Source organism: Crocodylus siamensis, chromosome 14, assembly GCF_052110815.1.
Source record: "Crocodylus siamensis isolate JL-2025a chromosome 14, ASM5211081v1, whole genome shotgun sequence".
Taxonomy (NCBI): Eukaryota; Metazoa; Chordata; order Crocodylia; family Crocodylidae; genus Crocodylus; species Crocodylus siamensis.
In genome coordinates this window covers 3,352,161-3,376,008 of record NC_143408.1, presented here as the reverse complement: position 1 = coordinate 3,376,008, position 23,848 = coordinate 3,352,161, and the positions used below count along the sequence as shown (strand labels likewise).

Genomic DNA, 23,848 nt, shown 5'->3' with positions numbered 1-23,848 from the left:
AGGGGTCGAAACCGCAAGGAAGAAGCCGCAATAGCTGGGGCGGAGTCCATGGGGGTTTGCTGCCCCCCCCCGCCGCCCGCAGCTAAGCAGACGAGGCAGCATCTGCGGTGCCAAGATGCCCCCGTCTCTGTGCAGGTCGCTGTTCTTGGCACGGCCCAGCCGGCTCCTTGCTCCCCTTTGAACCGAGCTGTTCATTAACCAGTGATGAATGGCAGCTGGGAGTGGGAGCTACATGCCTGGCTGCGCCAGCGCCAGGCACAGCCCAGCAAGAGACGGGCACTGCTCAGGGGCACCCCAGCCCCGGGCACCCCAGGTCCCTGTCGACCCCCACATCCAAGGGGCAGCTGGAAGGATGGCAAAGGAGACCCCGCCTGCAGAGAGCTCGGCTACTGGAGGATGGTCCCTAAGGCAGGAGCCATGTACTGCAGGGAGTCTGTGGCAGGAGAGGCGCTGGCCTGACTGGGGCTGGCGGGAGCTGGGAGCACGGGCCCAGGAGCACTGATGTGTGTCAGAGTCAACGCACCTGCTGGGCACGGCTCTGCTTCTCCAGGGCTGGCACCAGCCCTTCCTGCTGGCATCGCTGCCCGTCGCTGGGGCACAGCGGGCACGGCGCACAGGCAGGGCAGGGCGGGGCGGTGCTGTCCCCGGTCCACATCAGCTCCATCTCTCCGCAGCACAGCCGGGCTCTGAGGTCTGCACCCCACCTGCACTGATGCACACGCTCCAGGGAGGGTCCCGAACCGAAGCCCTGGGGGTATGTGGTCCCTGCCCAAGCTTGGCCCCAGTTCAGGACCAGCCCCCCCGTGCTCCCCTAACACCGCCTTAGCAGGGTCTCTGGGGCACAAAGGGCCTTCCCAACCCCCCCAGGGCATCACCTCCACCCGCTGGAGGGACACAACCCTGCCCCCAAATGGGGGCAGATCCCACTGCAGAGGGTCTGTCAAGGCAGAGGCAAGAAGAGGCCGGGGGGTCATTTCTGGGTTTAATTAGAAACATATTCCAAACGAGGAGGCTCTCAGGACAGCGGGTGTCCACACAGGTCTGTCCTGCCCCGTGCCGCGGCGTGGGGGTCCGTGCCCACGGGCGGGCGCTCAGCCCTGCGGGCACCGCGTGAGCCCCGTGCGAAGCGGCGCAGAGCGCGAGCCTGGTGCTGCCGGGTGGGACGTGTGCGTGGGCCCCTGCGGGATGCCGGCGGCGGGGCGAGCGGGGACAACGATCCGGACCCACAGGGGCCAGCCCTTGTGAGACGGGGAGCCCGTTACCCCCCAGCCCACCGTGCACGGTGCCAGGAGGCAGGGACCAGAGATGCTCCAAGCAGTGCCAACCTGAGCCGAGCTGCAGGGCAGCAAATTGCCGCCTCCCCTCCCCGCCCCAGCCCCCTGCCCGGAGGGTGACTGGGAAAGCAGGAGGGTGGGGAAGAGACGGAGCCCTCTCCTAGGCAGGACTGCAAGGTGATGGCACGGCCTCGGGCTGGCGGGGGGCATGCGGGGGGGTGCAGATCCATCCACCGCGCCCCCAGCAGCTCTGCTCTTCCCTCTTCCAAGGCCTTTGAACCCCCTGGTGCAATGAGCCTCGTGCTGGAAGCAGGTCTGCATGGCAGGCACATCCTCCCCCCCCGCTGAGGCCTCCCCTCCGCTCCGGGGGTCCTTAGCAGCTGACCTTGGAGCCCAGCAGCCCCCCCTATAATGACCCTACCTCCACCGCTCTGCCTGCGAGGTAGCTCAGGCGATTTCCTCCTCCCCCATTTTACAGAGGGGGGAAACTGAGGCACAGAGCGGCGACACCACTTGCCCACACCTTCTCCCTCCCTGCACTTCTCCCCACTGCCCCCAACGAAGTCAGCAGTAGAGCAAGGAGGAAGGAGCCCAGGCGTCCTGGCTGCTGCGCTCTGCTCTCGGGCGTCTCGAGGGACCAAGGACGGTTGGGGGGGCCGGGGGGGCCCGTTCCTGGTCCGTCAGTGCTGGGCTCCTTGGCAGGGCGGGGAGGGGGAAGGGGAGCATTGCTCTCACGCAGGTGGGGTAAATAGCTTTGCCCCGTCCCAGGCGGGGGCTGCTGGTCGCAGGGGTGGGATGGAGCGCGGCGACCACCTGCGGGAGACAGAGAGGGGGGTGGGACGTGGCCGCAGTCCACAGCAATCCCCATCGGACCCCCCTGCCTGACCTCCCCAGAGGAGGGGCAGCACTCGAGGGCCCCTGTGGCTGGGCTGATCGAGGCACCCCCTAAGCCCGGGCAGGGGAGAATCGGGGTCCCCGCCCGGGGCGGGCGCCAGCTACGCACCCAGCGGTCACTGCTTCCTGGTCACCACCTGCCGCAGGTGCAGCTCGCTCTCGGCCGCCACGATGGGCTGCTGGTTCTGCAGGTGGAAGTTGATGAGGTGGCTGATGCTCTCGAACAGCACGTCCTTGGTCCTCACCTGGGGACAGGGAGCGCAGGGGCTGGGGGGCAGGACCCACGGGGCACCGCCCGGGGGACGGGGCAGGGGGAAGGGAGCACGCCAGCCTTACCACGCCTTCCGGATCCACCAGCAAGAGGTGCTTGGGCTGCCCGCCGTGCATGCCCGTGAGGACATACTGCCCCGGGTTGGTGATGCTGTCCCGCACCAAGAAGTCCCCGTCCACCTGCAGCAGCTTCTCGGCATCCCGCCGGCTCATCTTCCCGTGGTACCAGGGCTCCCGCTTCAGCTGCTCTTCCGTGGGGGCGATGGGGGCCTTGCGGGTGGGGGGGCTGGGCCACCGGTCCTCCAGCGGCGGGCTGGCGCTGCCCGCTGCCACCGTGCACTCGTGCAGCTTCAGGGCGTCTTCGAAAGGCCCTGGGAGAGGGGCGCAGAGGGGACGGGGGCAGCTCGCAAGGCTCTGGCATGGGCAGCCACTCAAGCCAGGATCTGCGGCCCAGACCACCCCTCTGAGTCCCCAGGGCGAGGCAGGGAACCCCCCTCCCCACCCCCAGCTCCCTGGCCGCGATCACCCCCCAGTGCTGCTCTTACTCATATCAAAGAGGTCCTTTTTGGGGCTCTCTTCCGGCGCCCCGTGGCCCCCGGGCTCTGGCTCCCAGCCATCCAGGCTCTGCGTGTTCACGTACATGTGGTCCTCGTAGTCGCGGGGTCCCAGGGGCTGCCCATCAGCCTGCAGGTAGCCGTCGCAGGGCTGGCCTGGACGATACAGCCGTGCCCGCCGGTCAGCTCCAGCAGAGCCCCGGAGAGAGAGGCCACAGCCCCCCCGTCACGGTGGGCTCCCCATCCACCCGCCAGGACCCACCCGCCTCCCCCTGGTGCCCATCACTCCAGCCTTTAGGCTGCTTCTTATGCCCGGGGCAGAGGCCTTTGTTTCCAGACCTCTGCGTCACCTCCCATGGGTCCAACCCTGCCCCAAGTAAAGGAGCAGCAGCTCCCCCAGAGCGGGTGAGACCAGGATGGGACCCGGTGACACCCACCCCACTCCCCTGCCACTGCCCGCCGGGCTTCCTTGGAGCCGAGTCCTTGGCCCCCCACCCTGCACCTATGAATTAGTGCCTGTTAAAGGATCTCTCTGCACTGACCGTGGGCATCAACATCCCAGGGGGGGCCTGGGTGGCTGCTCGGGTCCCTCCGCAGCGGGAATCCAGCCTGCGAAGCACAATGAGCCCCTGGTCAGCACTTAGGAGCCGCAGGGATGTGGCAGGGGCTGGGCACTGGCATGGGATGCTGGTGAGGGACCACTGGGATACTGTGGCCTGGCACACGCGTGCTAACTACCCCATGGCCTGCCCTGCTATGGGAGCCAGCCTGAGCCTGGCTCACAGCCTGCAGTGCCCTGGCACCTGGAAGGCTGCTGCCCTCGCCCCGCTACCCCCACCCCAGCGCTGGTGCAAAGCGTCCAAGAGCCCCCAGAGATTTGAATCCAGGACCTATCCGGGATTTGCCCCCAGCCCAGACCAGGCCCTTCCTCTGGACAAGGGGAAGCTGCAGCATCAGCCTGGGGTGGGGGTCACGTGGGTCAGGAAATCTGGGCATCTCCTAAAGTCCTGCAGAGCTTCCTAGGCTGGAATGGGGAGAACCCCCCACCTCCCCTATGACGTAGAGGCAAGCCCTGCACTGCCAGCAACCAGCCCCCACCTCTCCCTGGGGACGAGGTCGGGGTCAGGGCAGGGTGCTGAGGCCCCAGGGGCAGGGGGCCGGGTGCTCACGTGGCCCAGCGGTGGCCCGTGCCGGAGCCGGGAGTCAACGAGCCCCCCCAGGGGTGGCTCCTTGCCGGGGATGCTGTTGTAGTAGTCGTGCTCGCCCGCGTCCTCCTCGTCGCCCCACGCCGGCTCCTCGGGGCCCAGCGCTCTGCAGGGACAGCAATTAGAGGCCACGGCTGGAACAGCCCAGGACCCAGAGTCGGGGCATCTAGAGCCGTTGCAGCATCCCTGGACACAGCCGCGGCAGCCCGAGCATCCTAGCCCCCAGGGACCCAGCGCCCCAGGGCAGGGTGCCCCCCCCAGCCCCCCAGCAGTGCTACCCCAGCGCCTGCGCCCCTACCTATCGGGCGGCACCACCGCCTTCGGGGGGCTGTGCAGGTACTGCTTGAAGCGCAGCTCGAAGGCTTGCCCCACCGTGCTGATGACGCTCTGGGCCAGCCCGTCGCAGCACTCCAGGATGTGGCAGGCTGCAGACAGGCCGGCCGACAGACGGACAGACAGGCGGGTCAGGAAGGGGCGGGTGCCTTGCACCCTCCTTGTCGTTCCACCTACCAGCCCCCTCCCCAGGGCCCCCCGTTTAGCCTCCCCATCACCCGTCCTCCCGTGTCTGCCCCCTCCTCCTCACCTCTTTGGTTGATGGGGTCCTTGGCCACGTATGCCACATAGTCCATCGTGTCCTGGAGGCAGAGGCAGGGTCTGTTACAAGGGCCCAGGGGGCGGCCTGGCAGGAGCCCTGCGTGTTAATATACCCAGCCCCGCACTGGGAGACCCCCGCTCCTTCCAGGAAGAGCCTGTCCCTCTGGAGGGCTGCCTCTGCTGATCCCATCCCTTCAGGACCGTCATGGGGCCGGTAAACCCCCTGGACCCCGGTCCCATCCGGAGGACGCTGGTCCCCCTAGTACCCACGTGGGAGGTAATGGACACACTACTCCTGGCAGCTCATGCAGGAGGGAGCGCCGTGCAGCCCCCCAGGGATGGAGATGCAGGGTCCTCAGCCCCTTTGACAGTGAGGAGGGGAGGCCAGGTAGGGGTGTCTCCCACCTGCCCACCCTCGGGGGTCCCGTGGCAGAGACAGGAGCCAGCAGCCAGAGCTGAACCTGCCCCCGAGCCTGCAAGGCACCCGGGACTGCATATTGCCCACATGCAGGGGCAGCACAGGGGGTGGCAAGGGGGGAAAGGGGCTCTTACCGTGTCCCCCCCGGAGGCGAAGGAGATGGACTGCATGTGGTGGTTGGCGATGATCTGCAGGCACAGAGGGGCAGAGGCAGGGACGGTCAAGCACCTGCCCCCCTCCTACCCAGGACCCCAGCCCCCCCACCAGGACCCGCAGTCCCCCACCCCTGTGCCTCTGGTTTCCTGGAAGGGGGTAGTTCCTCCAAGGCTTGCAGGAGAAAGCCTGGCTTAGCAGGCAGAGCACCGGGCTGTGGGGCTGGCCGAAGCTGGGACCCTTGAGAGCGGGCACAGCCAGGGCAGCTGTACCCCCGCCGTGCCCCCGCTCACCTGCCGCGTGGTGGGGACCATGAGGTTCAGCCCGTCGATGGAGATGTTGATGGCGATGCTCATCCCGGCAAAGCGGAGGTTGCTCTTGCCCAGGATGGAGAAGAGAGCTTTGTTGGGGGCCTGCCCGGAGAGACGCGGCCGTGGGGGGTTACCGGGGGGGTTTCAGGTGCTGATTTGGGGGAGCAGGCAGAACAGGCTGCAGGCTGGCTTTCAGAGGGGCTGCAGCCCCCACCAATGCCCATTAGCGCAGAGGGTGCCTGGGCAAACTACCCAGCTGGGTGGGGTGTGCAGGAGAGCAGAGCAGGAGACCCTGGGGAGCGAGTGTGGGCAGGATCTGGCCCTCCAGCCACCCCACTCCCCTCTCCAAAGCCTGTCTGGCTCCCAGACGGAGCCACGCGCCCACATCCCCACGCCCTGGCCAGCCTGCCCTTGTCCCTCCACCAGCCAGCGACATGTGGCTCCGGGCACCAGCCCTCCTGCCTGTTCTAACCACTGCTCCCTGCTGCCCAGACCCAGAGCGCCCGGGGCGCAACCCACCTTCTTCTTCCAGGCCCCCTTGATGCCAGGCACAGCCTCGTACAGACGGTTGATTGCCTCCCTGCAAGCAAAGAGTTGCCTGGGCATGGAGTCAGCCCCATGGCCCCTGCACCCAGACTCCTGGGTCCACCAGTCCCCACCATCCCACCCCGCTGCGCTCCCTGGAGCTAAGGCGCTGCCTCCAGCCTGGGGGGAGCACGGCCCTCTGGTCTGCACCGCACCCCCGGGGGCAGGGACGGGAAATGGTCCCAGGGGCCCTGCCATGACGTCCAGCTGTTCTTGCCAGGCAGAGAGCTTTAATAATTCAGCACCAGGCACTTTGTGCTCCTGCCTCTAAGTGGCAATCAGGGCCTTGGGGCTCCCCAGGGACCGCGCTCCTGGCTGGAGCCTGCCACCAGCTCCAGCAGCCTGGGGAGAGGGGGTGGAGAAAGGGGGGGAAACCGTCCCGGCAATGGATCCGCAGGGACCGCTGCTTGGAGGGGCCGAGGGCAGGCCGGAGGGTCCCATGCAGGTGCTGAGGTGCCCCAGCGGGAGAGGGAAGCCGGCACAGGGCGAAGATCGCTCCGTCGGCATCCAGCTCCACGTGCCCTGGGCAGCCTGGCACAGCCGCTGCTAGGGGAGGGGGCACCCAGGCCAGCCCCCCCCAAAAAGCCTGTGTGGCTTGCACCCGCCTGGCGGAGGGGTGGCCAGCACTGCCAAGTCGGTCCCTGGTACCCAGCCATCCCCTGCGAGCCTGGCCCCAGACCTGAGTCCTGGGCAGGGGGCCTTGTTCAGGGTCTCTGCCCTCGATGGAGGCTGAGCCCCCAGGCACCCTCTCCCCACACTTGTACCAGGGGGAGGGGCAGCAAGCCATCGATACTCCCTGGCTCCGATCCACGGCCCCACTCCCGCCCCGCCATCGATCGGCTGCGTCAGCAGGCAGCAGAGCCCGCGATCCTGCCCCCCTCCCCGAGCCCCAGCTCCCTCTCTCCGTCCGCCTGGGCTCCCCCCACCCCGTGGCGGGGGATCCAAGACAGCTCCCAACCAGCGATCAGAGCTGGTCCTTCTGCCCCACGCAGGGCCTGGACTTGCCCAGCCGGCGGGGGCGTTCGCAAGGACGCGACGGGTCTTACCGGGTCACCTGGGTCCGTGTGTTAAAGTCCAGAGACCGCATGGAGCGCAGCACTTCGATGCAGCCCATGTACTGCAGGAGAGGGGGCAGGGGGGCATCAACCAGGCTGAGCTGCCCCGGGCCTGGCCCCGCTCCCACACACAGTGCCCAGGGCAGGCGGGGAGGGGGTAGTTGCAGGGCACCCAGCGGGCGGCGGGGATGGGCAGTCTGCGCCCCACAGCCACAGCTATGAGCCAGGGATCCCACGCCAGCTCTGCCCAGGGCACCCATGCTGCTACCCCCCTGTGCCATCCAGTCCCCTTCCCAGCTCTAGTGACTTCCTCGCTGGGTGCTGAGGCCTTTGTAGAGGTGGGGCTCGCCCCTGGGTGACACCTCCCAGCCCCCAAGCCTCATGCCGCCCAGACAAGGAAACCTCCCGGTGTCCCCACACCTATCCCCAAGGAGCAGAGGAGGGAAACTGAGGCACAGCAGTGGTGGCAGCGAGTGTGGTGCTAGGTGAAGGTCTCCAGCCTGGGGAGTGTCAGCCTGGATTAGCACAATGTGTCCCCCCACGAACGGAGCTGCTGAGCCCCTGCCCGGTGCTGACCCCAGGGCCCCAAAGGCATTCTCCCACCCCAGCAGTGGCTGCATTTCTGCAGTGGGTAGTGAGTTCGTCCAGCTGCCAGCACCCATGGATAACAAAGTTGTGGTGGGCACGAGGCCTTGGTGCCCCGTGCTACAAACTGTGGCTGGCTGTGGCTGGCCTGGAAGGAGTCCAGTGGGTGCCAGAGGAGCAGACAGGCCCCGGGCGTCCTGGCTGCCAGTCCCTTGACACTGCTCTCATCCCCAGCTGGGCCTGGACCTCAGGAGTCCTCACTCCATGAACTAGGCTTAACCCACTAGACAACACTCCCCTCTTCCAGCTTGTGCGGCGCCTTCCCCGTGCCCCTGCCTCTGCCATCTCTGGCATTGCCTGTGCAGTGCTCCTGGTGGGCAGCGCCATCCCCCAGGGCTCAGCACCTCCAGCCATGTCTCCACGGCCCCTTCGTCCCCAGCAGCTCCGTCACTGCAGCCACACAGGCTAGTTAGCACTGCCAAGTGCCAGGGCCAAAGAGCCAGGTCCCGAGCTGATCAGCCTGCCCGCCGTGCCCCAGCCGGGCACAGGGCGTTTGCTGGGGAGACGTGGCTGGATGAAGGTGCTGGGGGTGTGAATCATGCTGGCTGCAGGGTGATGCGTGGGGGCGCTTGTCTCTGCCAGCGAGGACTCCAGGCAGGGACCCCTCACAGCACCCCGGGCTGCCCCGGCTCCCAGCCGGCTGGCTCAGACACCTCCCCAAGCCAAAGCCCCCATCCTGGCCCGTGTGGGGAGGTAGCTCTGGTGCCTCCCGCCCCAACAGCCAGGCTCTCCCTGCCCCCGGGCTGGGGTCGCTGACCGCACCTGGGACTTTGCACAGATGTCCCTGCAGGGCCTCATGGCCTGATGGCACTTGGCAGCTGCCTCTGGAGGCAGGGAAGGGACTGGGGATGGGGGAGGTGGACTCGGAGCTGCGGGCCCAGCCAGGCTCTCTGGGGCAGGGCTGCTGTGGGAAGGGCAATGGCCCCGCTCCCCCCAAGCGAAGCTGTGCAGAGCGGGGCTCTCTGCGGCGTCCACACCGCGGCTCCGTCCCCAGGCGAGCAGGGGCGCTAATCCCCCATAAACCAGCCCTTCCTCTTGGCCCCTTCCCCACAGTGTCTGGGCTGTGCCCCACATCCAGAACCAGCCTGAGGGACCAAGGCAAACGCCCCCCATTTTACAGATGGGCAAGTGAGGCACAGAGGCAAAGTGATGTGGCCAAGCGATGTGGGGGGGAGGGGGCAGTGAAAGAGCAGGGATGGAGCCTGCTGCCGGTGTCGGTCAGGAGGGCCCCACCTCCCTCCAAGCCAGTTACCCCAGGGCCAAACAAGAACGGAAGGGGCAGCGTGTCTCTTGGGTGGCGAGGAGGGGCTGGGAGCCAGGAAAGTGGGTCCTGCCCCCCGGGTATGCTCTGCCATGCTCTGTGCATCGGTGATGCCCTTGGGGAGGTTGCGGCGGGTGCGGGGGAGGAGAGGCAGACGTGCTCCCCCCCACCCTAAGTGGGATGCTGGGCTCCATGCACCTGCCCAGGATGGGACCCCTTGGGCAGCGGCCTCATCTGAGACTGAGCATCTCAGCCACGGCCTGGCCTCCCCAAGGGCCTGGTTCCACCTCCCCAGACATCCCCCGGTGCAAGCGCTCCCACCCTCTGCGATGCAGCCCAGCGGGGTGGGAAGACCTTGGAGAATCCCAGCCCCAAATCCAGGGCCCCGTCCCCTTTCCCCCGCCAGCTCCTAGCCCAGGAGAGCAGAGAGCTGGGGCCAGGGCGGGGGGATGCTTGCCTGCCTGCCTGGGTGGTGGAGGGAGGAAGGAGCAGAGAAAAGCGCTTACCCGGACGATGTAGGAGACGCCTGGACCCAGGACCCTCTCGTCGGGGTGCAGCCAGCCCTGCGCCGGCTTGTTGATGAAGCTGCCCTTGCGGTTCCACTCCTCGCCGGCCGGCTGTGCCCCCTCGCCCCGGGGGGCCTTGCGGGAGCCCCCCGCCCCGCCGCGCAGCCGGCTCATGACCTGCAGGGAACACGGCGTGGAGCAGACGGGCTCGCAGGCGCCCAGCACGGCCGCCAGGCCCGAGGGGGCCCCCCCAGCCTCCCCCGGCCCCCCGGCCTTGGCCGGGGACGACAGGTCCTTGCTGGCGCTGGAGGGGCTGCGGCTGAGGAAGCCCGAGGGGGCCGAAAACTTCCACTGGGGCATCTTGGGGATGAGCGTGCAGAAGGTGGTCACGGCCTCCTGCTCCTCGCCCAGCGCGGGGCAGGGGGGCGCCGGGGCGGACGCCGGGGGGGCCGCGGCCACCTTGCCACTCATGGCTGGGGCTGGCAGTGGGTCCTCAGCCGGTGTCACGGAGGCGTTGTGGAAGCGCCCATACTTGGGCTCGGCCAGCATGCCCTACGAGCTCGGCGTCCTCGCCCGGCTCTGCGCTGCACGCCCGCCTGCCCGCCTGCCCGCCTGCCCCGCGCTCCCCCGGGGAGGCTCAGCTCACACGATGATGTCATGGTGCGATTGCTCATCGCCGGCAGACCGGCGGCTGCAGGCCAGGCCGCCGCGCCGCGCCGCCCCCCCCGCTGTCAGCGCTGGAGGGAGCAGAGGGAGGAGGCTGCGGCGGCTGGAGGGGGGTCAGGCACCCTGCAGCCAGGGTGCAGAGGGGCAGTGTCCTAAGGGCTGGGCTCTGCCAGCTGGTGGGAAGAGCGTGCAGGTTTCCCTGCCTGGCATCTTCCAGCAGGCCTCTGAAGGGTCCAGCTTGCTTTCCTATGTCTCGCCCCTCCACGCTGCCTGATGGTGCTGGGTGACGGCCCCCCAAGATCTGGGGGAGTGGGGCGGAGGGGCCCACGACCGAGCTTCGTGGAGGATTGTGCTTAGCCTGGGAGCGGGGGCATCCTGCCCGTGCTGGTACCGCCAGGGCGGTGGAGATGCCTCTCCTTCCCCCTCCCCAGCAGGAGCAGAGCCCCCTACCCCTCTTCCTGCAGCTCAAGCCTCACCTGCCGTTTGCTCCCTAGCTTTTGGGGCTCCTCCCTGAGCCTGGGTCGGGAGTTTTCCCCCCAATCCTGCCGTGGCTTTGGCGGTGTCGCTAAGCATGTTGGCCCTGTGCTTCTCCCTTTAAACCTCCATGTGAGGTGTTCAAAGCACAGCCCTAAGGGATCCAGAGGGACCAAGGCCCCCCCCCTCAGAGCTGGGTCCAGTGTGCTTTCCTCCAGCTGCTGTGGGGTTTATGGGCCGCTGGAGATGAAGCAGAGCTTGAAGGAGCTCCCTTCTTCCTAGGCGGGGGATCATAAAAAATGATGCCAGGTCCCCTCCACCCCCCTGCTTAGTCATTAGCCTGAGTGGGGACGGGGTAGCTTCTGGAAGCAGCTGGCAGCACCGGGCTCCTTGGCTGCCTGGGCTGCTTCTCTCTGTTTACATCAAAGCCGCAGGGCTGGGCGAGGCGGGTGATGCTCTGCTGCTGGGTTTCCTTTGCTTCTTGCTGGCTCTGCTTTCTGATGCCTCCAAAACAGCCTGCAAGCTGGTTTGGGGGCGTGGAGGGTGCCGCAGAGAGCCCTCTCCACTGCAAGTGGAGGCACCTTGCTCAGATCTCCCAGGTCTGGGCAGCTCTTCCCAACTTGCAGCCGGGGATGGGAAGCCCGAGGTCCCATCACAGCCCCCCAGGGGCAACCGGCTTCTGCAAAGCAGCGCCTAAGGTGGCCCAAGCCGTGGCAGCTTGCCATCCTTGGGCTTGCTGCCCTGCTCAGACCCCACCCGGTTTCCCTCCACAGGCTCTGCCCCATCTCCCATGCCCCGGTGAGGGGAAGTCTTGTCCCCATGAGGGTACCAGAGCTGGCCTGTGCCTGGTGTCATCCTGCTCCCCAAGGCTCCCGGAGGCGAAAGGGGCTGGTCAGTCCCCCCCCAGCCTGGTCAGGGCTGCGCCTGCTCCCTTCTCCCCCAACCCAGCACTGCGGCCTTGTGCAAAGAAAGGGGGGCGGGGGGGGGCAAGGCCCACTTGCACCCTCCAGCCCCCTCCTCTGAGCAATGGAAACCTAATTCCCGCTGGGATCCCACAGCAGAGGCGGAGCAGGCCGCTCCCAGTCCCCAAGCAAGGACCCACCGAAGGTGGGGGGAGAGCGGGCTCACGCAAATGATCTCTCCTAACAGAGCCCAAATTAAAAAATCAAAGCTTTCCTCTGAGGCCCTTGTTTCCAAATGGTGGGAGGCATGTGCGGCCGCCTCTTTGTTTTCTCCTTCTCCTTGCTGTCTCTCTCGCTCTCTTCCACTGGCAGGTGATGGGGTGAAAGCCAGTAATTGCTCAGAGTGCAATCAATAAATCACAGTAATAGAATTACATTTGCTGTTGCCATATTAAGAACTGCTCTTCTCTCTCTCTCTCTCTCTCTCTCTCTCTCTCCTCCAGTTGTTTGCTTTCTAAACAGTCTGAAAACACTGGAAAAGGGAGAGGAGACTAATATTCTCAGTTGCTGCCCCCGCCTCCATCCAGGCCCTAGGTTCAAAGGCTGGTTGAAGGAGCAATAGCTCTGGGACTGGGATTGGAGCCTTGCTAGGTAGAGTGTCGGCTCTGTGGAGCGATGGGCTGTTATTATGCTATCTGCAGCCATCTGCTCGGGGGTTTCAGTAGCTCCCATTAGCTTAGTAAGAGGGGGGCCGGTCACAGCTTGGATGGGAGGCCTGGGAGGGCAATTAGGTGGCACTTGAGCTGTTTGAGCTTGGTCTCATGTGCGATTCCTGCCGGGAGCTGTCCGAGGGCTGCTGGTCCCACCCCAGAGGCAGCTGCATTGCAGCGCTAGATGAAGCAATTCCAGGCGGTTGGAGGAATGTGCTCGGCTGGTCTCGAGGTGCAAAGTGACTGATGGTCAAGTGATCTGCGCTTGGGGCAGGGAGGCTAGAGAGCCAGGCCTCGGTGCCTGGAGGGGCCCTGGTGCTGTGAGTACTGTGTGATGACCCCATTGCTCAGAGGGTGGATGCATGATCTGGATGCCCCCCAGCCCCTCCCCAGCCTGTACCCCTGCTCTTTGCCTTCCCTGCACCCTGTCCGTCTGGGCCCAGAATAGAAGCTCCTTCTCCTCCGAGACACCGGCTGCGGCTGCTTTCCTCCCCGCACAGCTCCCAAGAGGCTGAGGGATTGCTTTCATCTCCTCCACCTCAGCCGCCCACTCTTGGGAGCTCACTCACGCCTGGGGCTTTCCCAGCCCCTGCTGCAGCCTCGGCTTCTTTTAATCATTGCTTAAAGCTTGAAGCTTCAGAGCGGAGCTGGTCTCTGCCTCACCGCTGCAGAGCAGAGTCACCCAGCCGTACCCCAGCCACCGCCGGGCAGTGCCCAGCTCAGCAGGATCAGGACCCCACCCTGTGGCATGATGATCAATGTGATGCTTCAGGGGTGGGGGATTACAAATAGAAGAGCACTGGGTTAGTGCAAGGGAAGCACAAGCCAGACTTGCTCCGGGCCTGGGCACACAGCACTATGTACCCAGGTAGTCTGCCTCCCTGCTGTGCCTGCCAAGGCAGCTGGCAGGAGGCTGCTATTGCTGCCTCTCGATGCTCAGTGGCAGGAGAGGCTGTTTTGCCCTGGAGACCACCTATTCTGGGGAAAGCTGCACACACACCAGCTTTGCATCCATGTGGTTTTACCCCAGGTTCCTTCAGGGGCTGGTGCGGTCTGTCTGCTCCTTGCTTGAACTGCACTAAAGCCCCATGGGAGCAAGCCTGCCACGCGCAACTGTGTACGCACCAGAACTGCACACGCAGCAAGCACACACTGCCTGCCTGCGAGGGCATGTCTTGCCAACATGTACATCACTTGCAGGGATGAACATGGCACCTATACGCGCCTGTCTGCACTCGCATGCCCACATACACGCACACAATTTGCATGCGCATGCAAAAACTAGTTACCTATAAGTTCCTATGCATATACATCATCTGTGTATACCTGTCTGAATGAATCCACCCTCCTCCACATACACATGCACACACACATCACCCATTCACCCCCGCCTGAATATACACACCCACGCTTCTCACCCATTCACCCCTTCCATGAGCACTGCGAGCATGTCCGCTGTTCCCCTTGGCACCATGGCAGGGGCAGGCAGGAGGGCTCCACCGCCCACTTCGCGGCTCCCAGACGGCACCGATTTGCATGGCTTTGCTGCCGTGCACCTAATTAATCTCCTTAAACCTTTGGCTCTGCTTTTGTGAAGCCCAAAGCAAGTGCTGTCAAATCCATGAAGGATTCATTAGGAGAGGGGGTCATTAGAAGAGGTGGGGGATGTGTGTGTGTGTGTGTGTGCGCGTGTGTGCATACACAGACACAGGGCAGAGTTGAATGGAGCCTCCCGACTTTATTCCCAGCTGGTGACTTCTGAAGTTCAAGACTGTGGGGTGAAGCCTCAGGCCCTCACCAGTTACATGGAGGGGGATCAAGTCTCTCCCCTTCCCTCTGTCCCTCCCTGCTCTCTGCTCCTTGCAACCAATCCTGTACCTACTCCAGACACCATCTGCCAGACCTGCAGGCAGGAAGGGGACCCGCTTACTGGGCATCAGGCCTTCTCTGCGATCCAACTCACAGGGATCAAGGAGGTACTTAATGCTGCCTTCCTGAAAGCTTCTCCCCACGATGTGTCCCTCTGCAGGCCCCAGAGCACAGGATCTCAGGGAGGGTTGGGTACTGGTTTCCCCATCTGGAAAATGGACCCAAGCCCCCAATCTCCTCAGTAAGGCACTTGGACTTGCCAATGGCAAGCACCGAATCATGGCTAAGGCTCATAGTGGGGATGGCTAGTGCAGTGTCAGCACATCCGCCCCGTGAGACATGTTAGTGTAAACAGGCATGGCGGAGGGGGAGGCCGTGGGTGCTGTGTGCACGAGAAGGGCTCAGGAACCCGGGTAGAAGAGGCCAGGACAAAGCACCTTTCTGGGGCATCAGCATGGCCTTCCACCTCTTTAAAGCCCTAGGGCTTCATCCCCTCCCAAGTTCGGCCACCTCTGGGGTGGAACGTAGCAGCTTTTTGCCAGCCCAGCTGGCTGCAGCATGTCCTAGCTCATCTACACTATATTTAGAGAGCCAGCCTGTGGGTTACAACCCAGGGGAAGGTTTAGGGCAAGAAAGGAACAGAAGTGGCCTCTGTAATTCTCAACCTGCTGCTATGCCTCTCTGCCCCACATCCTGCCTGCGGAAGTGCCCAGGCAGGGGCAGCTGCTCCAGCCAGGGCTCAAGTCCCACCTCCCACATAGGGCAGGAAAGCCTCATCTGCACGGGCAAGACCCCTTCCTCCACTGGGCTGGTCCTTAATCAAGGTCTCCCACCCAAGGGGCAACCATGCCCACCCCTGCTTAGCATAAGGCAAAGCTTCTTTCCCCAGGGTACTGGGCTGAGCAGGTTTGGGCTAGTCTCTCACACCCACACACTCACACTTACACACATACTCTGACCAAGAAACCAGTGAGCTCCTAGTGCATCTCCGTGCACCTTGCCCAAGGCAGGGGGTCCCACAGGCCCTACCTGTTCCCAAGGCCGGCGGCTGCTGCTGCTTCCTTCCCTGTTACACCATCCCCGCGCTGCCCGGGCCAGGGCTGGCTGGAGCAGGTGCCCGCGGCTCCCGCCAACCCCTCGCTAGCCTGCAGCCCCGTTCAGCTGCGCATCACGTCTGCTGCTCTCACCACTTCCTCTGGGCGCACAGCTCCGAGCGCGCTGCCTTACCTGCTCACTGCTCCCCTCCGCGGGCCAGCAAGGGGTGGGAGGTTGGTGTCTATCAGCCGGGGGGAAAATAACCCTGCCCCAGACTGGGTAGGTGGTTATCTATTTATTTTGGGCCAGCCAGAGATAAAGAGCAGCCCCTGCCGCCCGCCCCCTGCCTTCCAAGAAGTTCTCAGAAAATCGAATGTAACTGATTAAAAAGGAATCAGCAAATGATTAATTTGCCGTGAGCGGCAGGAAAGTCCACGGCTCCATGCAGGACTCCTGTCACCCCCCCGGGGAAAAATGGGGAGGGAAGCATAGCCGCCCCCGAGACCGATGCTGGAGAGGTGACCCCTGTCTTTCCTCCTCCAGGGGGTGGCTTTCCCACCCTGTGCCCAAACTTGCCCCTTCCTGGGTCTGGCTTTAGTAACTCGGGTATCAAGATGGAGCAGGAACTGTTGGTCAGGTGGTCTGCCTGGGCACAGCCGCTCCTGCCTCTGCACTGCACGCGCGTGACCCTCTCGGCCACCTCGGGGTATCCGGGGTGGTGTGTGGGGGGCACTTAACTCCCTAAATAGGCAGGACTCCTATGGGTTGTAATGGGAGGAGAGACAGAGGTGACACTGAGTAGCTGTCGGCTAAATAGGCAATGAGGTCCCTGCTCCACAGTTCCAGATTTCAGGGCCGTCTGATCCCCGCAACCTGGAGGGGAAATAAAAAAGACCCTTCCTCCTGCGGGGCTTTGCCTAGGAGACCTCCCGGGTGGCTCTGACGGCAGCCTTCCTCCATCTCGGCCCTGCCAGCCAGGCAGCTCTGGTGCCTGGGGCTGGACACTTTGCAGCTCCCCGTTCACGTCCCATCCCACCACCCTTCCCTCATCGTCAGCCCAGTTTGCCGTACAGCCACCTGCGTCAGCGGGAGCTCGGTACGGAGGACCTCAAAAGGGAGGAGCAGGAAAGGAGCTGGCGCTGAAGCACCCAGGCCGGGGCTGCTGACACCCCCGGGGCTGCATGGGGGCTTGCGAGGAGGTGTGGGTGGTTTTGCAAAAGTCAAGAGGGCAGAGGCAGGGAGCCATGATGCAGAAAGTCAGTGTTTTGCCGCTCCCTGGTGAGCTGGCAAGGTCTGAACCCAGCGCCCTTCGCCGCCCTTTGAGTGCTTGGCTTGTGCCTTGTTCAGTGCTGGGGAAGGGGTCAGGGCCTGGCTCCGGCAGATCGTGGTAGAAAGGACAGGACTGGAGGGGGGCGCAGGTTGAAAACCTGCAGTGGCACAAAGAGCTGAGCAGGTTGGGGGCTGGGGAGAGGGGGGGCAACTGGAAATACCCCCTGCCTCGCACAAACCCCACTGCACCCAAGGGAAACTGAGTCATCAGGAAGTGAAAATGACCCGCGTTTGGGGCGGCAGAGAGACAGGAAGCAGCAGCAGAAGCCAGCGGCGCTCGCTGGGCCCGGAGGAACGCCGGGCGAGGGGGCTGCGGGGCGGCACATCCTTCCTTCTCCCACTCCCCCGTGCTCGCCTCCCCAGGAAATGTCAAACGCCAGCTCCGAAATTCACTGCTGGCCTGTTTAATAAAGCAACGCTGGGCGCCGAAGGGGAAATTAGACCTCAAGATGGTGGAGGCGGCCTCCCGAGCCACGGGGGAAAGCAGCCGTGAGCAGGGGGGCTCCCTTGTGCCCCCCAGGTGGGGAGTCTCCGGTGCTGAGCGATATCCCAGGCTACCTGTAGTGACGTGGGGATGGGCAGCTCGGAAGAGCCATATGGGTGCAGCAATGGGCACCGGGCATGGGGAACAGCTCCCAGCGGGCTCCGGGCACTCAGAGCCAAGGAGGGTCCTTCCAGGAAGGTGCATCAAAGCCTCCAGCTGAGCCTGCTCCACTGCTGCATCACTGGGAAATATCCACGATGAGAGGGGTGAGGAAATCAGAGTGCCGGACACCCAGGGAATAGGCTGGGGCCCGGGTCCTGTGAGCAGTCGCCTTCTCGGGGCTGTGCGTGCCCGGACCCGGCGTCTGGAAAGCCGGCTTGGGGGCAGCGCGTCGGCCCAGCATGGAGAAGGCAGGCGGCCGGCGCAGGTAGGTGCTGGGATCCGTGCTGTTGTACCGGCCTGGCCCGGGCGTCTGTGCCAGGTCTTCGGAGTAGCTGCCTTTTTGGTGCCGCCCGGAGATGGTGAAGCTGGGGCTGGAGGGCTTGGCGGGGACCCGCGCGCCCAGCAGGGAGGGCAGGGCGTAGCGGTTGGGCGCGGGGACAGGGTCCGTCACACGGCACGGGGTGCGCGCGCCCATAGTGAAGGATGGTGCCTGGCGCCGGGTGGTTAGCGGGGCTTTCTCTGGGCTGTACGCGCCTGGCCCGGGGGTCTGCAGGTGCCCTGTGGGAGACACCGCAGCCCGAGCTAGCGCGAGCAGGGAGAGGCTGCCATGGAGCTAAGAGCAGGCAGCCGCTGCACGCCCTGGCCCAGACCGAAGAACCAGGGGGGACGAGCTGCCCTCTCCTTAGGACTGTGGCACAGCGGTGCGGGAAAGAGCTTCCCCTTGGCACAAAGCGTATCAGGCTGATCCAGCCCCTTCGCAGGCAGCTCAGCGCTCCCCACAACGCCCCCCGCCCCAGATGCAGAGCCCCCCCATGCACTGCTCACCTCGGGGCTTGGCCCGCGCCCGCATGGAGTAAGCCGGACCCCTGGCCCTGCCAAAGCGGGTGAGCTGCGGCTCCACGTAATAGCAGGGACCCGGGCTGGCGTCTTTCAGGTACGCTGCCGACAAAGGGGGAAAGCATCAGGGCTGGGTTAGCACATCTCCCTGCCTGGCATCACCACCGTTGCATTGCACCTGGGGAGAATTTGGCCCTCCGTGGGGATCACCCCAGTTTGCCTGTGCATCGGCTCAGGGCCCCGTGCTGATCCGACTGGGGTGCATGGAGTCTCTCCAGCCAAATGCTGGCACGACCCCCTCTTAGGCAGGGTTACATCAGGACCGTGGAATTGCACCAGTGTAAAAGCCGGCGCGAGCAGGATCAGATCTCGACCCTGGCTTCATCTGAGAGATGGACGGGGCTGTGGTGAGCTGGGAAGACCTGGCCCCTGGGGTGCTCACTTCCTACAGGGTCTTAGATGAGTTCATTCCCCACTGGGTAAAAGGGGACTGCAGTTCCCCCTGGCCATTTGAAACCACGCTGAGATCACCGCCTGCCGAGTACCTCCTCCCCAAAGAGTGGCTAGGATTCCCTTGGTGACAGAGCGGGTGGCCCCAGTGATCACACCAGTTTGAAGGATTTTATTAGCTTCAGGGATGGATGCTGGGGTACACTGGTTCACTTGCACCCCTTTCATTCCTGCTCGACCCAAAATTTAAAACCACCTGCCTGGCCATGGCAGCAGCGTTTCCAGGCAGGCAGGGCCGAGGGAGCCCCATTACAGTCTACCTGATTCCTTCTAACCTCTTCACTCCACAGGTGTTAACAAATGACCCTCTCTTCTTTTTAATGAGTTTGACGTTCCACCAATCAAGCTAGCCTTTATTCTGCTGTTCTGCTGCCTGCTACCTGCTCCGGATAAGGAAGTTCCCATTTCACAGCCAGGCAGGTTGTTTTTTAAACTCATTCCAGCGCATCTTAGTTTTGGCTTCAGTCTTAAACTGAATAGCACAGCCCAGGCCCCTAACCTATTTGTAAAGCTTCTAGCTTGATTTTAGCTGGAGAAAAATGCATGTTGTGATCTACACAATGATGCAGCTCGCTGTCTGCAGCCCCCTTTTCAGAAGTCTAGGTCTGCCCATGGTTAGCTGCGTGTTTTAACGGGGTCAGGACAGTGGTGGAGGTGGACGCGGGGCTCCGAACAGCCGGAGAGCTGGCGTTGGGGACGGCGACAGCCTTGGAGTGCGAGCACCGAGAGGATGGGGAAAGCAGAGGGTCTGCTCCAGAGAGCGGCTGGAAGAGACTTACCGCTGTCATCAAACCGCCTGTGGAGGGAGTAAGCCGGGCTGGTTAACCGGGTGTAGTCATGGTTGACAAACCCAATGGTAGGAGGCAGGCTGTACCGTCCTGGGCCGGGGCCTGGCACCAAGCAGCAAAACACACGTGTGACACATCAGGGAATAGAGCTCGCATCTATAACAGCAGCATTGCCCAGTGGTTGGAGCACACAAGAGGAACAGGCAGGACTCCTGGCTGCCGCTCCTGGCTCTGGGAGGGAGCGCTGCCGCGTGGCCTGAAGGCTGGATGCGGAAGAGGCTTTCAAAGCCTGCTCATCCCAGCACCGGCAGGGGCTGCTTCCCTCCAGGAAGGTCCGAGCACCGACACACCTCGAACCATTACAGCGCTGGGACCCACCTCCCACCCTGACTCCCAGTGTGACCCAGCGCTTCACAGACCCCGGCAGCTTCCCCAACCGGACGTTGCGGCCGTACCACACCCCTTGTGTCCCTGATGCAAGGCAGGTCCTTTTCACCATTCCCCTGGTGCAAATGGGGAAACTGAGGCTCAAAGGGCAGCAGCCTGGAGGCAGGGCTAGAACGCAGGGGGGGTCACAGAAATCAGGTTTTCAGCATCCAAAGGGGCAAAACTCCTCTTTGGTCCCAGTCTGATCCCAGAAAGGAGTGGCTGAGAGCCAGACCTGGGCTATCATTGTATTGTGCCCGGAGCTGTACAAAAATGCAAGCAATGTCAGCCTGGAAATGATTCATTCTTCCCCAGGAATTTGTCCTCAGTAGGATCTGTTCCCCACAGGATCAGGGCCATGCTGTGCTAGGCCCCGTACCCCTGCATCACATGGAGCCGGTCCCTGCTTCCAATCCATTTCTATCTCCCCCCGCCCCAGAGGAACCTGGGACCCCAAGATGAGCATACCGGTCTCCCGGGCAGCGATCATGGGTGCCTTGTGCTCTGCCTCTTGCATCCTGGCCGCAGCGTGGAAGCCCAAGTGGAGGCGATGCTTTGAGAGCCTTGCTCGGGACATGCTCCCGGCCCCGCACCCCCGTGCCCTCCGATGTGCGCACGGGTGGGACAAGGACATCTGGTATGACAGCAAAGAGGAGCCCCCTGGGTGCCTGCTGCAGTGAAACCTAAGTCTCTTTGCGCCGCTGACACTCAGGTGCTGATCCTTTGACACGAAGCAGGTTCCCTGGAAACAGATACGGCGCGGGGGGGGGGGGGGGAGCTTTCTGTGCCACTGAAAGTTTATCCACAGCTCCCCCCCACACTCACCCACACGCAGCCTGCCAGCCCCCCTGCCCCGCCCCGCAAGCACCACTAACGCTGGGCGAGCAGGACGACGGCAGACAGCTGCGGTGCCCAGCGCACCGGAGCGTGGTGCCTCCGCGGGGGGCTGCACCAGAGTCGGTTTCCAAGCAGGCGTCGGTGCAAGATGAGGCAGAGCTGTCTGGCGTTTAGAGGCTGCGGCGGTGTTACGTTTCTGCCCATCTGCCGGATGTTTCCTGGCCCAGCAGCCGGCCCGGGTGATTAAGGTGCAGAGAGAGCAGTCTGTGTCCTTCATAGGACCGGGGTGAGCACAACTCCTGGGGCAGGCCTGGGACCCAGCAGCAATAAGGGTGCATCGCTCCTAGGAGTGCAGTGGTACTTTGTGATGCCACCTGCAGCAACAATAAGGACCCCCAGGGAATAGGAAGAGGGCGCTGAGCCAGCCTCCGGCTTCCCGGGCTTTCCCACCCCATCCTTAGCTCTAACTCTACTCCAAACTGTCCTGTCAGAGGCCGGGCTGCCCAAGGGAAGTGCCAGAAGCTGGCAGGGCTGGAGCAGATTAATATAGCTCCTCTAGGCTGCCCAGGTCCCTGCTTTCCCTGCCCCTGGTTAGTAAATGCCGCCTGCCCCCCCCAAACCGGTCCCTTCTCTCTCCTTCTCGCAGGGAATGGGCCTGATCTAGGGGCAAAAGCATAGGGCTGGCACTCGGGAGATACTCACTCTATTCCCAGCACAGCAACCACCCTAGTTTGTTTTTCGGTGCCTCACTTTCCCCCCCTACCTGTCTGGGGAACAAGGACACTGCAGGGTGTGCGTAGCCATCTCTGCATGGGGTATGCAGCCATCTCCAGGGGGGCTGGGACAGCTCAGCCCCGTACGACCAGCCCTGTCCTGGTAGTGGAGTGTGGTCTGCAGTGGAGGCTCAGGAAGCACTGCAGGAAGAGCAGAGCAATGGTTAGAGCCCTCGATTCAAATCCCTGCTATGCCACAGATTCCCTCTGTGGCCCTGGGCTTGTCACCTAGCCTCTCCAGGCCCCATATCCATGGCAGGAGTGGGGAGCCAAGAGGTGGCATGAGGCTGGACACAGTAATGGTGTCCATGGGCTACAGCCATGGGTAGATCCTTGCACTGGGACCCCCCGAGGGCCCTCCATGTGTGTCAGGATGATGTCCCGGGCAGCTGTGGCAGCAGCACACATGTTGCGGGCTGTGAGAGCCTTGGGGGAAGCTTGGGATTTTTATAGACCCAATAAATATTTTTATATTTCTCTATACCCGGACCACAGAACAGCATCATATAACCATAGCAACACAGCCCTGCATCCCTCAGGCCCCCCAGCAGGGCCCATCCCAGCTCCCACCCCCACCAAAGGGGCTCCTCATTCAGGACGTGTCACCAGCAGCTGGAGCTCTGCCCTGGCTGTGCCCTTAGCAAGCACCAGCCACCCCCGGGCCAGGGGGCAGGAGGACGAGGCGCAGGTACGGTGCCACTGTCATCCTGCCTGACTCACTGCTTGGAGCTGCTCCCCGGTGGAAGCTTAATTGCCAGTTGCTAATTTTAATCCAACACGTTTAGTCATTGCAGGCAGGGAGCTGGTGGGGAGCCCGGCTCAGAGGCTGCCGTGACCCCGCTGCCCCTTCCCCACAAATAGAGCCCTGCCAAGCCACAGCCAAAAAGAAACCCAAGCCAACCTCCCTGGGTTCACACATGGAGAGTCAGCTGCAGCTCAGGCCAGCACTGCTCTTCTGTGGGGAATCAGGGCTTGCTATCGAAGCAAGCCGCAGGAGCGCTGGCCCCTGCAGAGCTGTTCTCCGTGCCCCTGGTGCCTGGTACCATCCCAGCTGGGAGCCAAGGTACCAGCTCCTGGACCTTGGATTATGAGCCTGCTTCTGGCAGCGGGGCCTCGTGGCATAGGGAAGGGGACCCTTGGCAGGTGGGGAAGTCTATCTCCTTTCCCCAGACGGTGCTAGTCCGTGGGCTGTGTCACAGACACCTCCCCACAGTGACAGCGAGCTAATAAATCGTCCCTTAAGCACAATCATTCCAAGCCAGAAGCACTGTTTTCCTGTGAGCCAGCCTCTGCGTTCCCTCTGGATTGCCCTGTTTGGTTTGCAGTCTTCCTCTTGCTGAATCCACGCAAGGGAGAGACGGGGCCCTGATCTCAGCTGGGCCTTCTAGTAGCACGAATGATGATGCTGACGGTGATGATGGTCCCACCTTTCCCACCCCAGCCTGTGCCAACGAACAGCTCGGATCTCTGCGAGGACCGGATCGGGAATCTGAGCAGCAATTTTCCTCCTGGAAGGGCAGGGATATCCTGAAAAGTGACCCCACTGTCTCCCAATGCAAGGAGCCATCACTGGTGACCCTAGTGACAAAACGACTTTGCTGCACACAGCGGTGGCTTCACACTAAACAGGCCCCTGCCTGAGCAGGAAGGGACTGGACGACACAGGGAAACTGAAGTTGCAGGTCCCGAGTCCTCCTCGGATGCTCGAACCCCACGCCTGCCTTGCCCGTCTCAGGCATTCATACCCTTTATTAGAAGGCAGCCTGCACCCTCCGTAGCATCACCTGTGATACCAGCTGCAAGGGCTACTCTTTCTGCCTGTGGGATAGGCTGGGCTTGGTGATATAAGCCCAGACCCTTCATTTGGATATTAACATCTCACGCCCTGCAGCAGCGATGCCCTGCTCCTGCTTTGGGCCCTTGTACTTTGCTCTTGCCTTGCCCCTTGTTTCCACTTCCCTGCTGCGTGGTCTGGACTCCCCAGCTCCTGACCGCTGACATGGGCTCGACATGAATATCACCGTGCACTAGGAACGTGACTCAGTCTCCCTGGTTATGACCCCTTTATGCGGCCTTGGCCCCTGCTCTGGATGTCCTGCAGGCTCAGGTACTTGTTTAACCCCATGTTCCTCAAGGCATCTTTACAGCTCCTGGCTTGGAGATCATAACCCCCTCACCAAACCTCTCTTGGTCCTAGCAGCTAGCATTGGGGTGGATGTGGATCTCTCTCCAGGGTCCTCGTTCTGATTCCCTTTACACAACCCCCTGCATTTGGAGTCTTCGTTGACCTGACACACGTCCCTCTAAAGTCTGCCCGGAGG

General features: G+C 63.4%; 2 protein-coding genes across 6 annotated transcripts; both read right to left on the bottom strand.

The window, feature by feature from the left end:
- Positions 1 to 969: 969 nt before the first annotated feature.
- SHC2 (SHC adaptor protein 2) lies at positions 970 to 15,646 on the bottom strand. Of its 5 annotated transcripts, none has more exons than XM_090027436.1 (14): positions 15,574 to 15,646; positions 9,726 to 9,902; positions 7,305 to 7,375; positions 6,193 to 6,253; positions 5,656 to 5,775; positions 5,344 to 5,397; positions 4,781 to 4,832; positions 4,496 to 4,622; positions 4,162 to 4,303; positions 3,535 to 3,601; positions 2,984 to 3,148; positions 2,505 to 2,809; positions 2,278 to 2,413; positions 970 to 2,087 (listed from the first exon to the last, which is right to left on the bottom strand). In XM_090027436.1, exons 2-13 carry the CDS (start codon positions 9,897 to 9,899, stop codon positions 2,285 to 2,287), a joined length of 1,467 nt encoding a protein of 488 aa, XP_089883562.1. In that variant the 5' UTR covers positions 9,900 to 9,902; positions 15,574 to 15,646; the 3' UTR covers positions 970 to 2,087; positions 2,278 to 2,284. The 5 variants fall into 5 exon arrangements, with proteins under 5 accessions (XP_089883562.1, XP_089883561.1, XP_089883560.1 ...); XM_090027435.1 differs by lacking the exon at positions 15,574 to 15,646 and adding an exon at positions 15,376 to 15,562; XM_090027434.1 differs by lacking the exon at positions 15,574 to 15,646 and having other exon boundaries at positions 2,278 to 2,353; positions 9,726 to 15,341.
- Positions 15,647 to 17,432: 1,786 nt separating this feature from the next.
- On the bottom strand, positions 17,433 to 20,434 carry CIMAP1D (CIMAP1 family member D). The gene is made up of 4 exons (XM_090027911.1): positions 20,386 to 20,434; positions 19,483 to 19,593; positions 18,182 to 18,295; positions 17,433 to 17,914 (listed from the first exon to the last, which is right to left on the bottom strand). Exons 1-4 carry the CDS (start codon positions 20,432 to 20,434, stop codon positions 17,433 to 17,435), a joined length of 756 nt encoding a protein of 251 aa, XP_089884037.1.
- Between the last annotated feature and the right edge of the window lie 3,414 nt (positions 20,435 to 23,848).